Source organism: Melanostigma gelatinosum (assembly GCF_949748355.1).
Source record: "Melanostigma gelatinosum genome assembly, chromosome: 16".
In the NCBI taxonomy this organism is placed as follows: domain Eukaryota; kingdom Metazoa; phylum Chordata; class Actinopteri; order Perciformes; family Zoarcidae; genus Melanostigma; species Melanostigma gelatinosum.
The window spans coordinates 20,407,170-20,429,624 of NC_136649.1; the positions used below are offsets into that span (position 1 = coordinate 20,407,170).

At 41.4% G+C, this 22,455-nt stretch overlaps 2 protein-coding genes across 2 annotated transcripts; one reads left to right on the top strand and one right to left on the bottom strand.

The window, feature by feature from the left end:
• Positions 1 to 589: 589 nt before the first annotated feature.
• On the bottom strand, positions 590 to 1,657 carry nkx2.9 (NK2 transcription factor related, locus 9; the record flags this gene model as incomplete). Its single annotated transcript, XM_079286327.1, has 2 exons — positions 590 to 1,158; positions 1,498 to 1,657. The coding sequence occupies 2 exons, from the start codon at positions 1,655 to 1,657 to the stop codon at positions 590 to 592; spliced, it is 729 nt and encodes a 242-aa protein (XP_079142453.1).
• Positions 1,658 to 13,915: 12,258 nt separating this feature from the next.
• On the top strand, positions 13,916 to 20,923 carry pax9 (paired box 9). Its single transcript, XM_079287096.1, has 3 exons — positions 13,916 to 14,028; positions 14,623 to 15,237; positions 20,696 to 20,923. Exons 1-3 carry the CDS (start codon positions 14,025 to 14,027, stop codon positions 20,872 to 20,874), a joined length of 798 nt encoding a protein of 265 aa, XP_079143222.1. The 5' UTR covers positions 13,916 to 14,024; the 3' UTR covers positions 20,875 to 20,923.
• The last annotated feature ends 1,532 nt before the right edge of the window (positions 20,924 to 22,455 follow it).

The following is a 22,455-nucleotide window of genomic DNA, read 5'->3' on the forward strand; positions in this document are numbered from 1 at the left end:
ATTATGATTTTAAAAGCATTGAATGTGTTAGGAGACGTAAGAAAAGTAAATACATTTAACTTACAAATTTAAAACAAAGATGTTTTAGATAGAATTTAGTTTGTTTGTTTTCAGAAATTGAGGCTAAACTTGAAAATAAGCACATTACAAAGTAAAATGTATCATTCAAAATATGAGAAACTTTTTATTAATAATTTCGTTCACAAAAAGAAACAGTTTAAACAGTTAAAAACTTTAAAGAAAGTCTCCTCAAAGACAAGAAATTACATTATTTTCCTTCAAACATTCAACATCACCGCCTAAAGCCTATACTGTAAGTCATGTATACAAATATTATGTTTCAACAGCTTCACTCACAAATACATTCTCTCACTGGATCATTAAACATATGCAGGCTACACCAGTAAGCCCGAGTTTGAGAACATTTTAAAAGCATTTTAAAATATTGTAAATTATCAAAATAAAATGTGCAAAATATTCTTCGTTCTATCGTGAAAAACTAAATGTTTAAGTTGCTCGAAAATTTGCAAAAACATTCAGACAACATTTGATGCCACTCTAAATGAGTTTGTGCGTTGAAATGAGGCCTTCACTTGAAAGAGTTAAAGTGGACTGAGTCGCTCCAAAAGTCCCTCCAGGCGAATCTGGAGGCCGCCGCGGTGGGAAAGTGCTGGTGATACCTTGGAGGAAGAGCGACGGGGGACGGATGCTGCAGAGACGGGTAGGCTAAGGAGAAAGGTATCGCCTGAGAATGAGGTAAACAGACAGCTTTCTCCGTGTCAAGTAAGCAGGTGTGAAAAGGTTTCCCATCCCGCACCAGGATCGGAACAACGACCCTGCGCAGCACCGGAGGCTGCAGTATCTCCAAGTCGTGTAGCGCTCCCTCTGCCCGGCCTCTCTTCATCTTGTAGCGGTGGTTTTGGAACCAGATCTTCACCTGGGTCGGGGTCAGGCTGAGGAGCCGGGCCAGCTGCTCCCTCTCCGGGCCGGACAGGTAGCGCTGCTGGCGGAAGCGCCTCTCCAGCTCCAGGGTCTGGGCCTTGGAGAACAGAACGCGGCGCTTCTTGCTCTTCTTGCTCTTGTCGGGCTCCGAGTCCAGGGACGAGTCATCCGGCTTGGTCGAGTCAGGGGAGGCACCGAGACTACCTTCGTCATAAGCTGCAGAGATAAATAATGCTGGTTAGTCCAAATTCATATAGAAATAATGTTATACACGGATTGATCCTCCCTTCAGGACGTTTATCTGTCCATCTATCAATCTGTCCATCCATCCATCCATCTATCCATTATCTATCTGTTCCTAATAATTTAGAAATAAAGCTTTTAAAATAAAAACAATCGGCTACCTCCTGAAGAGGCCGCATCATGTTATAATAGGCTATCCATAACTATATGGATAAATATTCATTATGGTTTCAAAAAGAAGCTACAATCCTAAAATATGAAATATATATATATTTCTAGATTAGGATAGATGAGTGATATGCATGCACTCACATATGCACGGACTCCGGTCGCAGTCCATCCAGGAGCTGTACGGCGAGCTGGAGGAGCAGGAGGAGTAAAGCGGGGAGGACCGCGGAGCTGCCTCCGCATCCTGCTCTGGCAAATCCAGGATGCTCCTGACGGAAAAACTGAACTTGGTCGGGGTGGCCATCGCGTCCGTGCGTGCAGTCCGGGGTTTGTTTTGCGTTAAAAGTAGGCCAGATTTATCCAAGGAGGAGAAGAAGAAAAAACGCAGCGGATCCTCTCCACTTTACGCGCAGTCCAAACAACAGCTCGGAAACCAATGTGTGCACTGGGCTCAGTGTTTACACAAACAGCACTCCATAAGCTGCAAACACAAGGCTGCTCCGTTTATAAAGCACCCTCCCACCGATGAGTACCTGAATGGCCGGAGTGCTGTCACCCAATGATGGTAGGTGCGGAATAAGAAGAAGAAGAAAAACCCTCAACAATGAGCGAAGGAAACACTCGTCATCATTACAGATTCGTCCCGTATCGTCAAACTGGGAAACAGATAATGGGAATTGTTGGAGCTGAATCACGTCTTGGGTGGCAACTGACAACAGAGCCCGTCCCATCATCAAACTCCCCCCTCCTCCCCCTTGTTCTCGCCCAAACAACGTGTCCAACATTTGCATACAAAGTGAGCAATTAGCGTGATGCCTGCGAGTTGGTTTAACTAATACGTCCATTAGAGTATTAATTGCAGCCGTGAGAAGTTTTGACGTTTATGGATGCTGGCGGAAATTTCCTTTGACATATTTAGGGGAAATGCTTTCCTTTTGAGTTCTGTGGATGATTTATGATTCTATTTTTTTAAATGGTAAAACTTAACGCTAACATTTAATAAATGGTTTATAAGCACACTTACATGTTTATTAATGTATTTGTCCACAGCTATAACTCCTCCTGTGCGCACCAATCAGTGAGGGCTGATGTACGAACACAACAAATAGATACAAATATTATATATAATATTATACCACAGATGTGCCATGGATGAGTTATAAACAAACGTCTGTAGTGTTAAACACATTTACAGTACAAATCAATTAATATAGATTTGATAAAAACATAATAATTAAATTACAGAGGCAAATAACTCCAAACACGGCTGATTTAGCTTCAGACAGATTGGAGCAGTGACGAAATTGTATTAATTGGTTGCTAATCAAGAGAAATGATTGGTAATTTATCATGCTTAGCGCGCAGAACTCAGAGGAAACACGGTGGCTTCTCGTGTATTTTCTTGGTTTTTATCTCCTGAATTTCACATCGACGGCTTTAACATTCTGATAATCTCATAATAAAGTGGTCCGGTCGTTCTCTACCCAATCTGACGCCCACCGGCTGATATCTTGGCTCTTTTAGTCGCTCCGCACATATAAAACGCATTAAATGCAAAGTGTGAATCCAGCCTTATGTGGGGGGCTTCTCTCCCCCTTCCACCGTATTTGATATTGATATCGGCCCTCATCCACTTCAGCGAGGTGCATGAGGCCGAGGAGGAGAGTGGCGGTGGACATGCCTCCCCAGTCGTCCTGGGTGGTCGGACGAGAGGGAACACAAATACATGCCAACCAGAGGAGGGGAACAAAAGGGGAAAATGTAGCCCCGCGTCCGAGACCCGTTGGAAGCATTTGTTCCAGTCAAGATTTTGCATTTGTTCAGTCCCACAATAATGCCTGATTGACGCCCCGGCACAATGTCCTTTAACTTTGCAGGATAAATCAGAGCTTGTTCCGTGTTGTCATGGTTTTGAATGGAGCTGAATGGGATCTGGGACACTATCTACTGGTCTGCGTCTACTGCCGCCAAGCCTATAGTACTAAGCAATATTACACGTGTGATTCAGGACGTATTAAATCCCTGTTAGATTTTCAAAGTTCAACAAAGTCGGTGACCTGTATTATCAGCCCAACATACTCCAGGATCAACATGTATCTACAGTTTTTACGTACATTACGCACAAGCTGCAAAACAAACACTATTAAGGAACCTTTAAGATGAAATGTGATATCAGCGCGAGGACTGACGCCCGCTTTTACCATCATGTCTGTTTACACACCAGCCTCCCTGCGGGTGACAAACACCAGGGGATTACAGTAGCGCAGGTTTGCTGCTGGAGTGGATAGTTTACAGAGGGCACTCGATTGGAGAGCGAAAACACGCAAAGGCAAAGAAAAGTCATGTCCAAAGAGCGGGAATTTCTCTGTCCACAATGACCCAGCAGCCACTTAATCTATTTAACACCCGCAGGCTTCAGCCAGAGAGGGTCCTCTGCAGCTCCCAAGAGCTCTCCACTGCCAAATATTTACTCTGTTATTCAGCTCTCCATTCCCCATCCCCTTCTCAGCCAAATGGAGATTTCTTTCTCGCATGGTTCTGGATTAAGCTGAACTGACAGTTTTAACATTTCAGCCCTCAATGAATATTTTGTAGACTAATAAACTTGTAATCCAACAGTGAGTTACTCTATTCTTGAAATGATATATAAAACTTTAGGTGTTTAATTTCCCTTCAATGCAGAATGTTGTTAATCTTAATATTTTACATAGTCCTTTATTTATTTTTGTTCTTATATTTCGTTATGCTTATCAATAAGAGCAATTGTAACGTACACATTTCCCCCTGGGGATCGATAAAGTTCGTTGATACTGATATGAAAATGTATTTTACGACTGTTTCAAAGCTGAGGTGGCTCTACGGCATGAAATTGATGCAGCAAAACCAGAGATAGTCTTTTTTTTAAATTCCAATTATTCTTATGCCTTAACGACTACATTGCCCACAATGCATCGTGACCACTGACAGTTTGGTTGGACATCCAGATGTGTTATATTGCTGTTTAAAGTCGCCTCGAGATGAGCGGAATACAGACACTCGCTTCTTTGTCATCCACACACAAAGATTTATTTTTAACATCATCAAACTTGTGGTCTTCAGTGCAAGGTGACGATAAATTGCCTCAAGTGACATCACATAAGGCGATCAGATTCACGCAACTTTCTACACAAATGCAGTGTTACATCCCTGCAACACCTGAAAGCAGACGATGATGTGCGACAATTGGTGGAGTTCTCCTTTAAGTTGAATAAAGAAACAAAGTCCAGCCACAAATACACGTGAATCTTCTTCTAGTCTGCCTTTTATTGTGAAGCACTTCACTCAACTTGAGTTTTGAAAAGTGTTGTACAAATAAATCTGTGTTACTTAAATCTGATATCACAGATCATCTAAGTCAGTGTCCTTAAACCAAACACGCACAACGTCCCCACAATGTATACTTTACTTGTGTTATCAGCTCTAAACAGTGTGTTGGCTCGAATTAGCCTAAAGCCGGGATGTTTAACTGATCTCTGGCTGGTTATCCATCACATATACGCCCACAATGACCCCTCTGTTGGCTCCTCAGTGCAGTTATAGCTCAGTGTAGCATGATGCTCCAGCAGCTGCACCTGCCGCTGGTGTCCTCTGCCTCTCAGTCCTGTAAATACCATTAGCATTTCGGAGAGGGGCTACAGGGGGATAATGACTTGGCAGCCACATCTCTCTCTCTATGCAGTAAACGGAGGTCTTGTGAGGCTGCTTGATCATGTAGCAGCTGTGTGTGCTGCTTCGTGAAAGTGTGTCCAAAATAAGTCAGGTTTGTTTATACGGTGCTTTAAGGCACAAAACTTAATGTGTACCTAACGAGATTCTCAATAAAGGAGTTACAAAACAGGGAACAGTGGGACATCAACAGGAAAGTAGACTTTAACAGCAAAGGCACTTGAAACAACATGTCACACACGTAGAAAAGAGAATTCTATCCCCCATTTTTAAGCACTTTAAAGTTCAAATAGTTTGATATTTTGAGGGAACTTTTCATGTCTTTAAAATTGTATTTCAGACCGAAAATAAATCATATTCTTACTGGTTTAGTATTGAATTAAAGCGAGAGCAATTAAAGAGAATAAATCAACTTTAAAGCCACAATCTAAGTTCTGTGCATGCACCAAAAGGAATTATGATTATCAAATAATGAAGTTAGCAGTGATCAGTCCTTGCTCACACAGCGTGTGATGAAATATGAACACTTCATTTTGTTTACTCAATAAGAAAAAACAACAACAACAAAAAATGCAAAGGTTTCTCATAAATAATGAAATAGGTCTCATACCTTTGAGTCACAGTCTGTCAGCGTTGATAGGAGTCACAGTCAGTTGATCGCAGTAATGTTGATGTGATGCTTTGATAAAATGTGAGATCACTTATGTGTCGTCAGAAGATCTACAGCTTCCTGATGATGACCAGAAGCAGCATCAATTAATACAGTTTTTTGAAAGCAGGTGTCAGTCACTGAGATCAAGGCATCGTCTATCCTGAAACAAGACATTGAAAAAAGCCTTGTTGGTGTCTTACTTTCTGAACACAAAACATGCAACTTCTGAACACCAGCTGGAGACTCTGGACCATCTTTGCTCTGACTTGCTGGACATGCGTGATACTTGGTTGCCCTCTAGAGGACACATTCAAGCTGACAGACAGACTCCAACCAACCACCACCGTTCAGCACACTTCATCTCTGTTGGCAAACAGATGTGACAGTTCCTCACGAGTGTCTCGTTAGAGAGTTGTTTGTAGCTGTTGCTCTTCATTCTCAGCAGCTTGTTGTGTAACTAAAGAAGACCGAGAATCAGAGGGTTATCTGAAAGGATAAAACAGGGTCTGTTCGTAGCAGTTATTGTTCAGAGCCTCAACAGTCTTGGTGACCATCTAGACCTGGACATGAAGATCAGAGCCTCCGGGCATTCCCTCCGTTAGAAAAATGAATTATGAATTTGATAATCAGTGGAACCTTTCTTTTAGGTTCATGCATTTCAAGGTGCCTTAAGAAGTATTGCGATAATTTGCTCAAGTTAAAGTACCACAATGTAAAACAAAATACTCCATTACAAGTAAAAGTCCTGCATGCAGAAGCCTACTTGAGTAAAAGTACACGAGCAGCAAAACATTAAAGTATTATAAGTAAAAAGTACTCATTTTGCATTAACTTAATCTATTTTTGGATTGTAACTAATTAGTTAATATGTTGGCGTCATTTTAACGATGAAATGAAATTGAAGTATAGTAACGTATTACTATACTTAGTAACGTATACGTAATGTATTTTGTCACTTTCATTGCAAGTGAAGGCAAAACACGTTTATATGCAGAATAACGCAGGAAAAGAAATACACGTGCAGACATAAGTATGGCCTTTTAAAATTAAATTTAAAAACAACTTCAATTAAAACAGCCCTATTGAAATAGATTCTCATGCAGCAGTGAATTGGTACTCAGCTACACTTGAGCAGGAAATATTGTACTTGCTTTCCCAGCTGGAGTTACGAGTGAATTTGTAGATAACATTATTACAAACAACATATTAACTATTAAATATGATACAGCAAAATCCAACAGTATATAAAGTAGCATTAAGAGGCTGCGCACTTCTTAAATCATCAGTATTATTGTTCCAATAATATGACAGAATCTCAAATGGACCATACTGCTCAACAAGGATTCTCATATCAAAGTAAATGGATTGTTTTGTACTTTTACTTACACATCTTGAATGTAAAACTTTTACCTGACAGTATTTTTACAGAGCGTTATTGCTCATTTTACTTCAGTAAAGAGTACTTCTTGCACCTCTGCTAAGAAGTTATTAATACTCCTGTAAAAGTATTTGTCTGATTCGTTTGTCTGGACGTTTGATTCCTAGATGTCCACCAGATGGCGCCACTGTATTTTACTTGAAACACGCTGTCTGGTTTTAGGACGCCGCAGCATCATTGACCCTCCGACTAAACAAAGACCCACAGAGCGACTTCGGATAAAGAAAGAAGATGATTTCACATTTCTGCCTCATCGGCTGCCAGGAAACGCATCAAATGTCTGATTTCATCTGTTGCTCAACGAGTACTGGATGTTCCTCCTTGTTATTATCATTCCTGCAGGAAAATCAACTCCCCCTCAATGTACCTGAGCCGCCTGGCAACGTACTGCTTCATATTCCACTAACATGTCATTATGTTTGTTTTACAATAAAACGCAGCAGCCTCACCTCCTCTCCACGTTGGGACGGTCACCGCGCTGCATGCCGAGCGGTTCATGGAGGCCTCGAGCTGCTTCAATCCTGTGAACGGTTCTCTTCTTCATTGAGCAGAGAGAGTTACATCACAACTGAACTGAGAAATAACATGTGAAAAGTTCTATTTTTCTAATTTCTATCATTTGTTAATTGTATGAGTTTATTTTTCCTGACTAATTGAATAACAAAACTATATCAGAGGACACAATTCTCCGTGGCATTATACATCTGACTCTGTTTGTTTTTGGAGATATTGAACTCTCGGTCCACTCGTAACATTGTGTAAAAATCTGACGCTCGTGTGCCCAAAACTGACTAATTGCAGGAATGTTTCTGCGCTTATGCAGTGATCTTAATGGATGAGGAAATTTAATGTAAATCCAATCCAGGTATGACTTAACGATTCCTCGATGTTGCCGCATAACGCGGCGGTGTGGCCGGTATCAACACCCCTGCACAAAGGAAACGCCGCGTAAAAGTGCATTGAAGGCACAAGTCTCCATTTCCCCCAGTGTCCTTGGTTTGAGACAAAGAGCGCACCAAATTAGGGCGGGATGAAATATCTAATACTAATGGATGCCATGTGCCAGACGAACAGATGTCAAAGTGATGTATGCTTAAAAGTGTCGTAAATATTGTTTATTTTTGTCCCTCAACGCTGACACCCGGACCTGGCCTCTGAAACACGACTACATAGTCGTTAACCCGCGTTCGTCCTCATTAAGGCCGCACTAAAGTTACCAGGAGAAGTGCTACCCTGCAGAAAGACTTTAATGGTGTCACCGACGTTTGGGCCGCAAAGGTGAGAGTCATCATTGCGGGTCATTTTAAAGTTCGCTCGAGTGATGGCGTTGTCCTAAAAAAGTAGTGGCACTCCTTACATTAAAGCTTCACATAGTCTTATCGTATTTCTATCAAACAGCTGGAGGCGACACCACTTCTCTCTGCGCCATAATAACCCGGATTAGTGGTGCTTTTAGGTGGCAAACTGCTGGGCCTTGAAAGCAGCACGCGTGTATCTTATTGCATGTGTCAGTCAGTTTGAGATGACAGACCTCCTACTCATCTAAATCACTGCGCGTCCCCATAATAACCCGTTAGTGGTGACTTGGATTTCCCGCATATCATACGGAACATTAAAACAGGAAGGGTTATTTATTTATTTATTTTGCACCGCTCTGCAGCTTTCCTCCACCGGTAATCTGAACGGCTCTGCACGCGCGTGTATGACGGAAGTCTGTGCGCAAAAAAACAAAAACGTATTTATTTATTTTAAACCACAGAGAAGAATCAGTTGACAAATCCCTGCATGGAAAACAGAGTCCTCGCCGCTGGGAGGATGACGGTGATAATAAGAATAAGAATCACAATGTAATCTTTGAAACAGCATTCATAATGGGGATGTAACAATAATTAAATATAGATTCTCAAAATGACAACTCAAATTACTGATATTGTTTTTCAACTATTTGTCAGTGGCTCTTTACTGAATCGGAAATGTTATTTTATTGTTAGTATTATTAGTATTATTTTAAGTAGCAGAGAAACACATTTTCATTGAAAATCCAAAATGACTGAATTTAGTTTTTTTTACTTTAAAATTGTATTATGCCATTTAACCAATATTTCAACCTCGGAAATTGTGTGCTATTTATCATGTCTGTCTTATTGTGTTGCATTAAGGAGTTTAAACTGTTCGGGGATGAATAAATTGTCAAATACGTCAGTTTACAGCTTTATGTCTCGGTTTCCATTCAACGTCCTGCAGACGTGAGAGACGATGAAATGTGATTGATTGAGAGACTGAAGCGCGAAAAATAGATGTTTAGTACTTCAGATTATTTATCACAAACTAATGAGGTAATAGTTGTGACCTGCATCCAATTAATCAGAGCGTATTAAAGTGTTTGGTGAAACGCTGGTCGATGGCTGATGGAGGAAGCTGAATCCTATCTCCCTCATCATCATCATCATCATCATCATCATCATTCATAGAAATAAAAGCATTTGACAGATGCTGAATAGATCATAACAATAAATCCCCAAAACACCTTCAGTTTAAAGTTTTGATTCTGACTGTGACTTTTTTGTTTTCAATCAGATGAGAAAGGTGGTTATAGCGTGTTGACTTTGTTGCAGTGTTGCATTAATTCAGTCACGGATAACAACTCATTCTCACAGTCAGATGAAGACTTCGATGATGAGACACGTTCTGGTCGAGATTCATTTGATGAAGTGAAACAAATGCTCTTGAGGAATAAATGATTTTTGGAAGAACAAGCGACTGATTCAGGTTTGATTTTAGATTGTTGTTCATTCGACGGTTTTTTTATTTACCACAACATCGTGATGACTCCTCACTGATGAGGAATGGAAATGCATATCTGCTTAATATTTAGGTTATTCGATCAGACTTCATCGAAATCCTGCAACTCTTTTCTGTCTCTAATCTTATAATTGATGTGAAAAAGTTCGAGCCTCATAAACCAGGACAGGTTCCAGCTGCACCGCATCTCTCCCATTGTGGCGACAACAAAAACAAAAAGTTCCATCAAGTCCTCACTTGTTGGAAAATGTGGAAAGGTTCACACATGAAGAAGATTGAGGTGGGAGAGGCTGTTTCACAGCATCTATAACTGCACAGTATAGATGTAAACAAAGACTCTCGGATCTTTTTGGAACAGTTTTTTCTCCTCTGGTCACATATTTTAGACTGAGAATATGAACGAATGTGAACTATGACATCCGGTCACAGTTAACACACCTTAGAAGACGCTTTACTCAACATTTACAATGTAATGATGCGCAGATAGTCAACACGTTTCTTCCATCATCTTGACTCAATAAGGACCTTCTCTCCATGAAATCAATTATGAGTAAAGCAAACACTTTGCCGTGAAATAAACAGGTACGAGGTCAGCTGGTGCAGTTTGCAGCTGTTTGCTGAATACATTCCACAAAAGGTAAATATAAAAAGGAATCTGTGAACAAAAGAGACAAATAACTCAATAAAACCCCAAAATAGATTCATCATTTAGAATATTTTAAATAATGATCCTGATATAAATACTGAGCTATCTTAGGTTCATATATATTCACAGTTTATTCTGTACATTGATATGCACGTTACAGCTTCCTTGTCTCAGTTATCTGTGCAATGACAATAACGTTGAATTCAATCTAAAATATCTCGCATCTCCAAGAGTTTAATTACATAAACACTCCATCACATGTTCTTGTAATACAAATGTAACTGTTTGTCATAAGTTGAGCCATTTTTAAAGTGTAATACAACTTTTTGAAGAGATCTAATATATTTTAGAGAGAGGAATGAGAACGTGTGAAAATATATTATTCACAGAATGTCCATCACGCATTAAATTAAGATGATGGAGCCCCAATGAGATTGCGTGCTTTAAGATCTGCATTGCTAATTTGTTGCACAAAAACCGTAAACGCGCCAGTGCTGTGCATGTTTGCACTAAAGTCCAATCCATCAACGGTTCTGCAGGATTTAGACATAAACACACTTTTAAGTAAAAGTACAATTCAGTTTAATTCTGTTTTTGTTCAGTAATAACTGGGCCTTTACGTGATACTAATAATCAGATTTGTAACAAATGTTAGGGTAAAATCTGCTACAAATCTGATTATTATTATGTAAAGGCCCATAACATAATATGTACATTAGAATAGATCTGCTGCCAGTCACAGAAACAGTTTGAGATGAGGGAATACATCGGCCCGTTTGTGTCCTGCAGAGAGCTGCAGTCGAAGTCCATCGTTTCACAATTTGCCTGACAAGTGATGCGTTGCCTTCACAGGCAGTTTGAACAATTCAATTCGACATGGACGAGTTTGGGCTTGTGAGCTGCACAGGCATGTGACAGCCATGCAGAGTATTGGATATCATTATTAGCACACCATGGCAGTGCGCTTTCAATTCTAACGCATAATAACAACAATAATATAATAGCCTATGAAATAATAATAATAATAATAATCATCGCTGTGCAATGATTTGTCCGTTGCTGGGCGTATAATAAATCACATCATTTGTCAGACTTTTGTACAATGATTTAAATTACCTGCGATTATTTATGTCAACCATATTTCCCATGGTGCGGTCCCATGGTGTGATGTCAAAAGTAAACACGAAAAGCCGGTGATATGGCTGCAGCGTCCTCAGGTGGACTCTCGTCTATTATATCACAGACACAAAAGGAGGAAACTCAGGTGTCTGTTCGGTCTAAAAAACACCCGCTGAAGATGGAGCAGTTTGCGGAGACCTTTGATCCTTCACCACTGACCTTTTGTTATTTCAGCCACCAGAGGAACTTCAGTGGAAACAAGTCGAGCACGTTTCCCCACGGTAAACATTATCCTTGACGCGTTAGTGGCCTGGGAGCCGTGCAGGGTGCGTAGGTGGGGGCATAAGCGGTGGTAAATATGAAAAACTAAAAATAACTCAACTCAGAAACTCAGTTGATTGTAGGTCAAAACAACGCGTCATGTAAACAAAACTATTTCCAGAAAACCGTTAAAAAATACGCCTCTAAAAGACCGGTCTGCTGACTTGTATTGTGTTAAAAGACACGCGCTGTAATCTGTGCACGTTCACAGATCTATGCCATCCTGAAGAGGTGGGGAAACGAGATGAGAAAACGTAGGTACGTCAAACCCCGCAGCATCCAGCGCACAGAGCCGAAACAAACACAGGAACACGTTGTGTACACGTCGGGCCCTCACAGCCGCTCCGGTGTATCACGTCAGCAGAGGTTTGCAACAATATTCCTAATTGCACAGCTGTACAGGAGCGCCGTTTGATGTTTACATGCACGTTGATCCCTTTAGCTTGCACAGAGATGAAGGTCAGTCATGCGCCGTGGCCTTTTTAAAATATGACACGAGGAAAAACCCAAAGCATGTGTCAAAAATTGGGGAGAGCGTGAAGGCGCAAAGTTATGGCGTGTGTTTGTTTCTGGTGTCGAGAAGCAACAAATCTTTCTTATTGCTTGCAAGTGGGGTTTCTGTACAGCAACAGCATGTATGCAGAGGCAGTACAGTTAGAAAGAATCCATTTAGGAGATATTGGTCTGCAGACGTTTGGCCTGAAAGCTAATTACCTAAAGGATAAGACCTAAAAAGGGAATTTCTTTATCATATAAGAGCTGTTTGCCTCCTGTCCGGTGCAAAAACCCGTAATGCAGATTAAATGGATTTGCAGTTTGAAAATTAAAACAGGTGAAAACTGTTGAGCGCTTTTTAGTGTAATGCTCGTTTTGCACACGTCGAAATAAATCACACCATATTTCATTTACAATTGGCACAGGTGATAAAGCGAACGTCTGTCACGTATTTTCAAAATGCACGACCAGTGATTCCTTCCAAAGGTTCAACATTTTGACCGCCTCGTTCTCAGCTGAAGATCATCCCCGTGAAGGATTTGTTTTTGGAAAGTGTAGCAGTCGGTGTTTGATGCGTAAAGGAGAGCTACAACACGGGCGACAAATGAGGAAAACGTGTGATAATTCTCGAACGCACTGAGATACAATTTAAAAAGCATCAGCCAACTGCAGTACTCAAAACCAATCAGTCATTTCCTCCCATTTCCTTAATGATGCCATTCAAACGGTTGTGATGAACGGTGGTGTAGTGGAGCGTAAAAGCCACCCAGACTCAGGTGTTTCACCTTTTTTTTTATTGTTATAGAACTTCAACTTTGTTTTTTTGGGGGGGGGGGGGGGGGTTGGAAAGGTTTTCATCAAAACAAACGCAAATAAATGATTAAATGTATTATACGTTGTATTTTATTAGCACAAGATTGATCATTTATTATGAAAATATTTGTATTTTTTTCAGCCGATGGTTCCTTGTGATGATCACCCACTGGAGCATTTACGCATCTTTTTATTTAGCGTCAAAACACTGTTGAAAAGGCGAAGATCTGATCCAAAATCTTGATATTTCTTTACTCACCATCTGTCTCAATAACAAACGCATTCATGGTGGTATATCCCCATCGTTGCTTTTTGATGGGAGCAGGACGAGGAGGAGGACGGGGTGGGGGGGGGGGGGGTATCCGTGGACTTGTCATGTCAAACTTTTGGACCAATAGCAACGCAGCTCTGAGAAATCTGGAAAGTATATTGGAGGGGTGAGCCAATCAGCGGGGGAGAAGCGTTGGACGTCCTGCCTCCTAATTCCAACAGATTGAAATGTAAGCCTGTCTGCAGCTCCGTCGGGAAACAGATCGAGCATTTTCGTCCCTCTTGTTCCTTATCGCGCAAGAACATTTTCTTGGACGCGGTTTTGGACAGTGGACACGCTGGACGCGGAGCAGGATCCACGCAGGAGGCACAATCCGGACACCGTGTTCTTCCTTTGCGGCTTTAACACGATGGGTGAGTTCAATGTGGGATCGGTTGTTTTTTTTTTCTTGTCAGGGATGCAGCACACGGTCCAACGGCAAGGTGGTCAACTGTAGCGAGATACCGGCTGTCTGTGGTGTTTTTAGCGGGTCGTGTTATCTGATAATCCAGTGGGAGGACACCAGCAGACTGAATTATGACATGTGTCAGTTACGCACGAGTTTTGACTTTCGTCTTAAGTTTAGCGCAACAACAACTCTGTCAGCTATTGGTCGGTGCGTTTCACCCAAACAATACACATAACTAAAAGTAATACATTTGTTTATTGTTTTGGGTGAAAGCACTTAAAATATGTGATTTTGCGGAATGATTGAAATTTTAAATGCACGAATAAAACACGTTAAAGAGTGCTGGTTACACAATGCTCTTATGAATGGCAAAACGTAGAATAAGTAGATTACAACACTTTTGCCATATTTGAATGAGGTTATACAATTATGTGTTTAAATAGCAGGCCTTTTAAATGTGTGGTTTAACCCGGGTTAAAGCAGTCTGTGGTGGGCCATAGGTCGGTTATGATCGCGGTCTCATTGTTCCGCCGGTTTGTGTGTTTGTTTTCGACACCAGAGCCAGCCTTCGGTGAGGTGAACCAACTCGGCGGTGTTTTCGTGAACGGCAGGCCGCTCCCCAACGCGATCCGGCTGAGGATAGTGGAGCTGGCCCAGCTCGGGATTCGACCCTGTGACATCAGCAGGCAGCTGCGCGTCTCCCACGGTTGCGTCAGCAAGATCCTGGCCCGCTACAACGAGACCGGTTCCATCCTCCCGGGGGCCATCGGGGGCAGCAAGCCGCGGGTCACCACGCCCACCGTGGTCAAGCACATACGGACATACAAGCAGAGAGACCCGGGGATTTTTGCCTGGGAGATCCGGGACAGGCTACTCGCCGACGGGGTTTGCGACAAATTCAATCTACCCTCCGTCAGCTCCATCAGTCGGATCCTCCGCAACAAGATCGGGAATCTGTCCCAGCAGAGCCAGTATGAGTCGGGCAAGCAGGGGCCTCACCCACCGCCCCAACCAACGATACCCTACAACCACTTGTACTCATACCCGACGTCCAAAGTGCCCACTCCCCCTGGCATGCCCACCCTTCCCGGACACATGGCCATGCACAGGATATGGCCCTCCTCGCACTCCGTGACAGATATTCTGGGGATACGGTCAATTACAGAGCAACAAAGTAAGCATGTCGGCACGGAGAGCGGTTCCATTTCTTTATTGCACTACATTTAAACTACGTTTGAGGAGGGTTTTGCGCGCAATGGTGTGAATGTATGAGAGAGAAAGTGGATGCATTTTTTTCCCATTTGAGTTACTGTGATTGTTTTTTATAGGCCTCAAAAAGCCGGGATGTTATAAACTCCAAGGTCTCAGAGGGCTTAAATAGCAGTTGACCTGCCGCCTGATATTGATTTGAAAGGGAGGCAGGTTAGTCTAGAAACAGATGGTCCGGCTTGCAGTAATAATTAAGAGGCGGATGTTGAATATTAGAGGGACAGCGGAGGGAAAGGCGGTGAGATGAAGTGCATCAAAACGAGGTGTGCGGAATGTTTGCCATGACTTGGAGCCAGACATTTTGTGCAGGTTTTAACCTGGATTGTTTTGTGCTGCACGTGTTGCGATTGTCGCTTACGTGTCACATGCAGGTATGGGCCCCCAGATAGCGTTGGCTTGCACTCAGCGAGAGCACAACTGTTTTGGAAACAGTGAAACGGGATCCGGCATAAACCAGTGTTAATGGTCGGCTCGGTGTTGTGAAAAGGGATTTTCTCAGAGCTTGTTTTCCAGTGGCTGGGAGCGAAGTGCTGTCAGTCCATTGCAAGCGGTCCTGCTGTCAGGATTCATGGGCTACCATGCACACAAAGACGCCCCGGCTCCTCTCCACATCCACCGCCATGCGAGAACTTAACTCGGGCAATCTAAACAACACAAATGTAAGGCAGGTATTTCACGAGGAATCACAAGGGCAGGAATGTGTTGTGAAACGCTGCCTTTCTAAACAATGTGTGCATTTCCAAATGATTAGCAGATGTTTGTGGCAGGTTTTTTAATGCGTAGTTTTACAGTAGGCCTATACGTTTAGTGAGAGCTCATGTGCACCAAAGTGACTTCACCAGTCAGATTAATAAAAAACAACAGATTTTTGATGTTTATCCTTAATGAGGAAAAGCAAAAATCAGGACAATATGTGCAGGATTACTAATCAGGTCTAGTGATTTTGTTTGAGCTGTTTAATTTAACGCGCATGCGGGGACACACTGATTTAAGCACATTACATTTCTGAATTCATCCAAAAATACTATTTCCACAAAACGCATATATTTCTAAAAAGCTCTTTATCGAGTTATAACTTTGGTGGGCTTGCTTTGCAGTGTAAACGTTGGGAACTGTGTTTAACAGAATATCCATCACGCACAAAGGAGGGAGACGGTGAAAGTAAATCTAATTTGTCCCCCGACAGGAAGACGCTTTGGTGGACTATAATGTCCCTGACCCACCAGAGAGTCGTCTCACTTCCCCGCCCATCTAAACTCAATCTGATCCTCGGGGGATCTCAAGTATTTAGTTTATTTCACTCTGTATACTTGAAGGCACGTAAAAAAACAAATCACAATGTTCTAAGTCAAAATCCCGATCAGAGACAGTTAATGCCGGATCACGAGTATTGATACATTTACTGAAACAAGATAATTCATGTTAATAATATCTCACGTGCAAAGAATTAGTTGCTAACAGATTATGTCAATATTGTACTGGACACTAAAACTGCTATTCTTGTTTGAATAACGTTTTATTAGAACTTTACGCACGAAAGCGTTGGACGTTTGAGATATTTGTGCGTAAAATGACAAATAATCGTGCTTTAGTGCAAAATGTCACAACCTGGCTAACCTGCGCCTCATCGACGCATGAGCGGCAGCGGCCTATGCGGGTCATTTCATCATCTTAAAATCTCCTCTCCCCCCCCCCCCTGACAGTGCATCCTTTTCCAGCGCCAAACTATAAGAATGGAGCACTATAAACAAGACTCATTTTCCTCCAGCAAGCTCTCCACTCGTCAGTGGCGTGGATAAACCGCATTTAGAACCTGACGCAAATTACGCAGGTAAACAAAAAATGGACACCTCATTTTTTGTAACCTAAAAATGCAACATTAGTGAATAGAGTATATCCACACATGGTGGCAAGCTGGCTTTTAATCTAACTGAACTCTTGAGTATTTCATAACATTTTAATAATTATGTGGTTTGGAAATTTCACCGCGTTAATGCGCTCCTTATGCTGGTTAGTTGGTAATGTTGCTTTTTAAAATATCTTATTATTGTCCCACTTCCTGTACAGCCTGCTGCAGTCAGTGAATCATCTGAGTGGAACTCCTTTAATATTTATAGGTTAAATAGATTTGGATAGCCTAGATATTATCTTGATTCTTGTTTTCAAGCTCGATATGTTGGGTTTTTTAAAATAATTGTGGAATGTTTTAACACTCAGAAACTTAGTCAAAAACTAAAACGGTTTACTGCTAAATTATTCTAACATAGGCCTTTAGGATTTGAATGGGTTGGTTTCAGCGTTGGAATCCATGCAGAGTTTGAGCCAAGACATTGAACTGCATAAGGAACATTGACATCAGCATAATTCGTCTTATTCAGCTTTATTGCGAACACAAATTCAGAAGTAAAGTAAGTTTTCTTTGTCTAAAAATAACTGTTGTGCAGGCCTTAACTTTCGGCACATTATTATTTTTTACATTATGCAGAGTTCCACAAAACAAGAAGATATATACACCAATCGACGCCGCATTTCACACAAATTTAAAATACTTAGTGTTCCTAATTAAAATTCTTAAAAATACAATTTATTATAAAACCTTAATCTATTTATATTTTTAGAATTTGTTTCTCAATCAAAATAAATTTTAGTCGTTTTACAGTCTTATTTCTGGTTTTCTAGAGGGATAACCCATGTGTGCGCGTGCATTCGTCCTCGTTTTATCTTATTTTGACAGGGCGTGTGATTATCGTTACATACAAAAACAAACAAAAAACAATTTCATGCAGCATAATGTATTTTGCCACTTTGTGATGGGGGGGGGGGGGGGACTTTTCATGCCTGTTACGCAGAACACTGGACCGATGCTGTGAGATTAGCAGCGCTGCACAAATTGTTACGAACAAGCCAGAACAAGACTGTCTGAGCGGTTATACACCAACCGTACAAAAACAGAAGTGAGCCATTAAATGCAGAAAATAACAACTCTACAACTCTGTAAATTACAGATTTTATTGCATGAAAAACAAAAGTAAGTAGTGTTCCACCATAAGACTGGAGGATTAACCGAGCCTTTGAGGCCGCTTCAGCAGCCTGCGAACATCTAACGTTAATAAATAGATCTGCATTTGTTCTTCGAGGGAAACGCAGTAAAATAGAGATGTTATGCAAGGAGCGTGCTGAAAAGTGTTCAAACTGCAATTCATTTTCTTCGAATTTCCAAAACAAAGTGTCACTTGTCTCTTTCATTTTCCGTAAGGTAGATTGTGTGTAGAAAGATAATTCAAATGGGACCCTGAACGCATCATCGGCCTAAATCATAACCACTGCTTTCTGCATGAGGCCAGAGGGCTGCGGTTGGTAACATGTGGCCTATGGCGCTGTTTGGAGGGCAGATGCACCCACGGGACTCTCAGGTTCTCTGGAAGAAAGAAGAGCAGCATCACTAAAATAGATTTAAGGTTGAGTCACGAGGTCAGTGCGCGCGGCGGCTCGGAGTTTCGAAAACGGTTGAAAATGTCAGTAAAATGGACGACCAGTTTATATTATAAAGACAAATACAACTGACAAAAGAGCTGTGACACTGTTTACACAAAATTGGTAAAATCTTCAAGTAAATACACACACATTTCGTTTCATAGTTTTACACGCTAAATTAAGGTTATAAATAGTTTTAATGATTTGTTGGAAATATAAACTATGGGATCAGTGTGAGACAAAGTAAATACGTTTGAGTTGTCATTGTCATTATTTGGATGAATGGCGTCAATGCTTTTATTTAATATTCAGTTCTGATTTGACACATATGACGAAGTCAAGAAGCCATCAAAACACCAACACAAAGAAAACTATATATTTTGACTAAAATGAACCAAGATTAACCTAAACAAATGTATAAAAAAGATTATTTACATACAATACACATGTATTATCTTTGCAGGATATGATATGATATGATATGATAGAGGTATAATAATATTTGTATGTTGATATTAAATAAAAACCTGCATGGTCTAAATTCTAAGATATAGAAAATATACAATACATTCTTATCCTCCTCTGAAGTAAATATACTTGTATAACAGGTACACATGAACATATCTGTCGGTCTGATAACAGCCATAAATACATGCTTTGAAAAGCTGTCTGTGTCAGACAGGTGCTGATTCATCTCTGCAGCCATTTGTGAGGCGGTAGTGTTCTTGATTGCATTATACTGTAGTTGTGTGTGAGACATGTGGTGCTTTTCATTCGTGGAAGATGTGATCATCCTACAGTCGAATTCAGCACTTTTCCAACTGATATAATTGAAGCTCAAAGCCTGTGTGGCTGCTTCTGAAATTAGCTTCAATATCGTTGAGCCGAGTGAACACACACACACACACACACACACACACACACACACACACACACACACACACACACACACACACACACACACACACACACACACACACACACACACACACACACACACACACACACACACACACACTTCTCTTTATAGTTATGTTCTATAATTGCCACAAATGTCAGCTCACAGTATATATATTTTTTTTTTATTTGAAAGAAACAGCCAGTGACTGGTGGACAATGAAGTCGACCAAACCAAAAAGATCCCAATTTAAAAAAATAATTCTCAGTAGTCGCAGACCACCCAGCAACAGAAATTCGGCCTCCCTGCTGAAATGCTTTGGTGAATTCCTCAAGTTAAGTCCTGTCGCTGTGCCAGAAAACCAAAGCTCATTCATGCTCCGAACCCCATGTTTGCCTCATTCTCTATCATATTTCCCCTCTTCCTGCCCTTTCACTCTCAATCTCTCATGACATCTGTTTTGTGGCGCCCCCCAACCACCCCATCTCCCATCGTCTGACGCGGAATAACAACGCAGCCGGAGTAAACGTCCACTTTTAGAAAACAAGTCCCATAGACAGACGGGCAATCACGCATGTGTGGTTTTTATCCATCTTCAATATGTTCCAGGGACACGAGAGCGCATAATTGATCATTCATACTTTCATCAAAATTGGGAACATTTTTTTTTTATGTGGTGGCTGTGAAGTTAGAATTATAGTTTCTGCTGTTTTTAATTCAATCACTGTTCCTTTCACTTTCCCCTACAGCTTCAGCCCTTCTCCTCAGCAGCTTGTGTGTGTCTACCAAACAATGTAGCTACAAATGAAAGTCTCGCTTCTTAATCCGCAGCCAAGAGAGTCGCTTTTGTGGCAGATCATTTTAGGTTTTCAATTCTGAGGTAAACCACAGACTGGAAATCCCAATCTGTGATTTCTACACCGAGCATGGGGGAGCAGTCGGTGACCTTTCAGACATTTAACGCAGATGTTTCTCTCTCTTTTGTTCCCAGACGCTGAATGGCTTGCCCACAGTGAACAGCTATGTCACAGCACCCAGCATCCCTCCCTAGCACCCTCCCACCACCCAAGTGTCACCCTACATGGGGTACAGCGCCACCACGTCGGCCTATGTGACCGGTCCCACATGACAGCCGGCCAGTGGCAGTGCGCTATCTCCCCACAACTGTGACATCGCCACCTCTCCGGCCTTCAAGAGCATGACAGCCAACCGTGACGCCATGCACCCCGTCACTGCCTCGGCGCTGTGAAGTCAGACTGATGGGAGAGAGCGAGGGAAGGGGGAGGAGGAGGAGGAGGAGGGGAGGGGAGGGGGGGGGCTTGAGAGACAGCGAGGACAGGAGACAACAAGTCTGTCCCCTGTGGCTTCATTTCATTCCCGCTGCCTCCTTTCCCATGAAGGACTCGGCCCCAGGACCCATATTTGTGCCCCCCCCCCCTCCTCCTCCTGCTACACACAGTCGACCAAAGACACACAAGGAATAAACTGTCTTTTCTTTTTTTACAACAAACTTGTTTGAAAGAGCTTGCAGGGCAGACAGGTGTACTGAAGGACTGATGTATGACTGCTCCTCTATCCATCGACACAATTCCTCACAGATTCTTTATTGCACACTTCTGCAAATGTCTTTGGGCGAAAAAATGGGGTAATGTACAACTTCACAAGTACGCAATCAAAGAGGGGAACAACTTTGCATTCGTGTTTCAGGGTGCTTACTAATTGCTATTGTGTTTTTTTTTAAATATATATTTGTTTGTATGCTTTTTTTGTGTTATGTTTTGATAAAAGCAACTGGCTTATGGAGCATTGTTTTCCCACTTCTCTAAAAATGTACCTGTATGCAAGAGCTCCAGAGAGAAGTTTATTTATTAGATTACGGTACGTTGAATGAAGTGTAACGAGCCTTACAGACAGCATGGGAATCTCCACCTACGTTTAGAGACAAAATTGGCATTGGTCTTATGTTGGAGGCGAGAGCGTTAACAATTGACAAATGTTGCACAATGGAATTGAATGTATCTTATTAAATTGTTTGGCTGTTATTGGTCTTCATGGAGTCTGCCGGTTGTCTTGTGGGAATCCCCAACAGTCTTTATTCTGAGATCAATGGACGGATACAATATTTATCTTCCCTCTCCCTTTCCGTTAGTATGGCTTCAGGTAAATTCAGGGTATTGTAGCCTGCCGGCCTGTTTTACATGAGCAGGAAACTGCTTTTCATAAAAAAATAAATCGATGTCCTCGCTCATGCAAGGCCTGAATGTTCTATTACCGAGCGTCACGGCTTACTAAGCTCATCAGAAATGCTTTGAGCAGTTTTTGTCACCACATAAAGCAATTCTTTAAAATGTTTGAGTCATTAAAATAATCTCACCTCATTACACTTAATATGGCCCTTTCTATAAACATTTATGCCAGATTATTAGCTCAATGCTGAAGAAATACATGGTTTAAACTCATTAACGCATGCATGAATATACGACAAAACGCTATTTTGCACATTTGTTTCTCAAATAAACTTAGGGTCTTCAGCATATTTTATTTATATTTAAAAAACTATGAAGCTCAGTAGTATTACAGAGGTAATTTCTAATATAAAAAAAAAAGATTTGGGAATTCATAAAGGCTTTCAGTCAATACCTTATAAGTGAGAGTGGTATGATTTTGAAAGCCATAATATCTTTTGTAAACAACAGCAAAAGTCTAACGTCAAGCATTATAATTTAAAGTCACGAAGATGTGTTCAGTCGC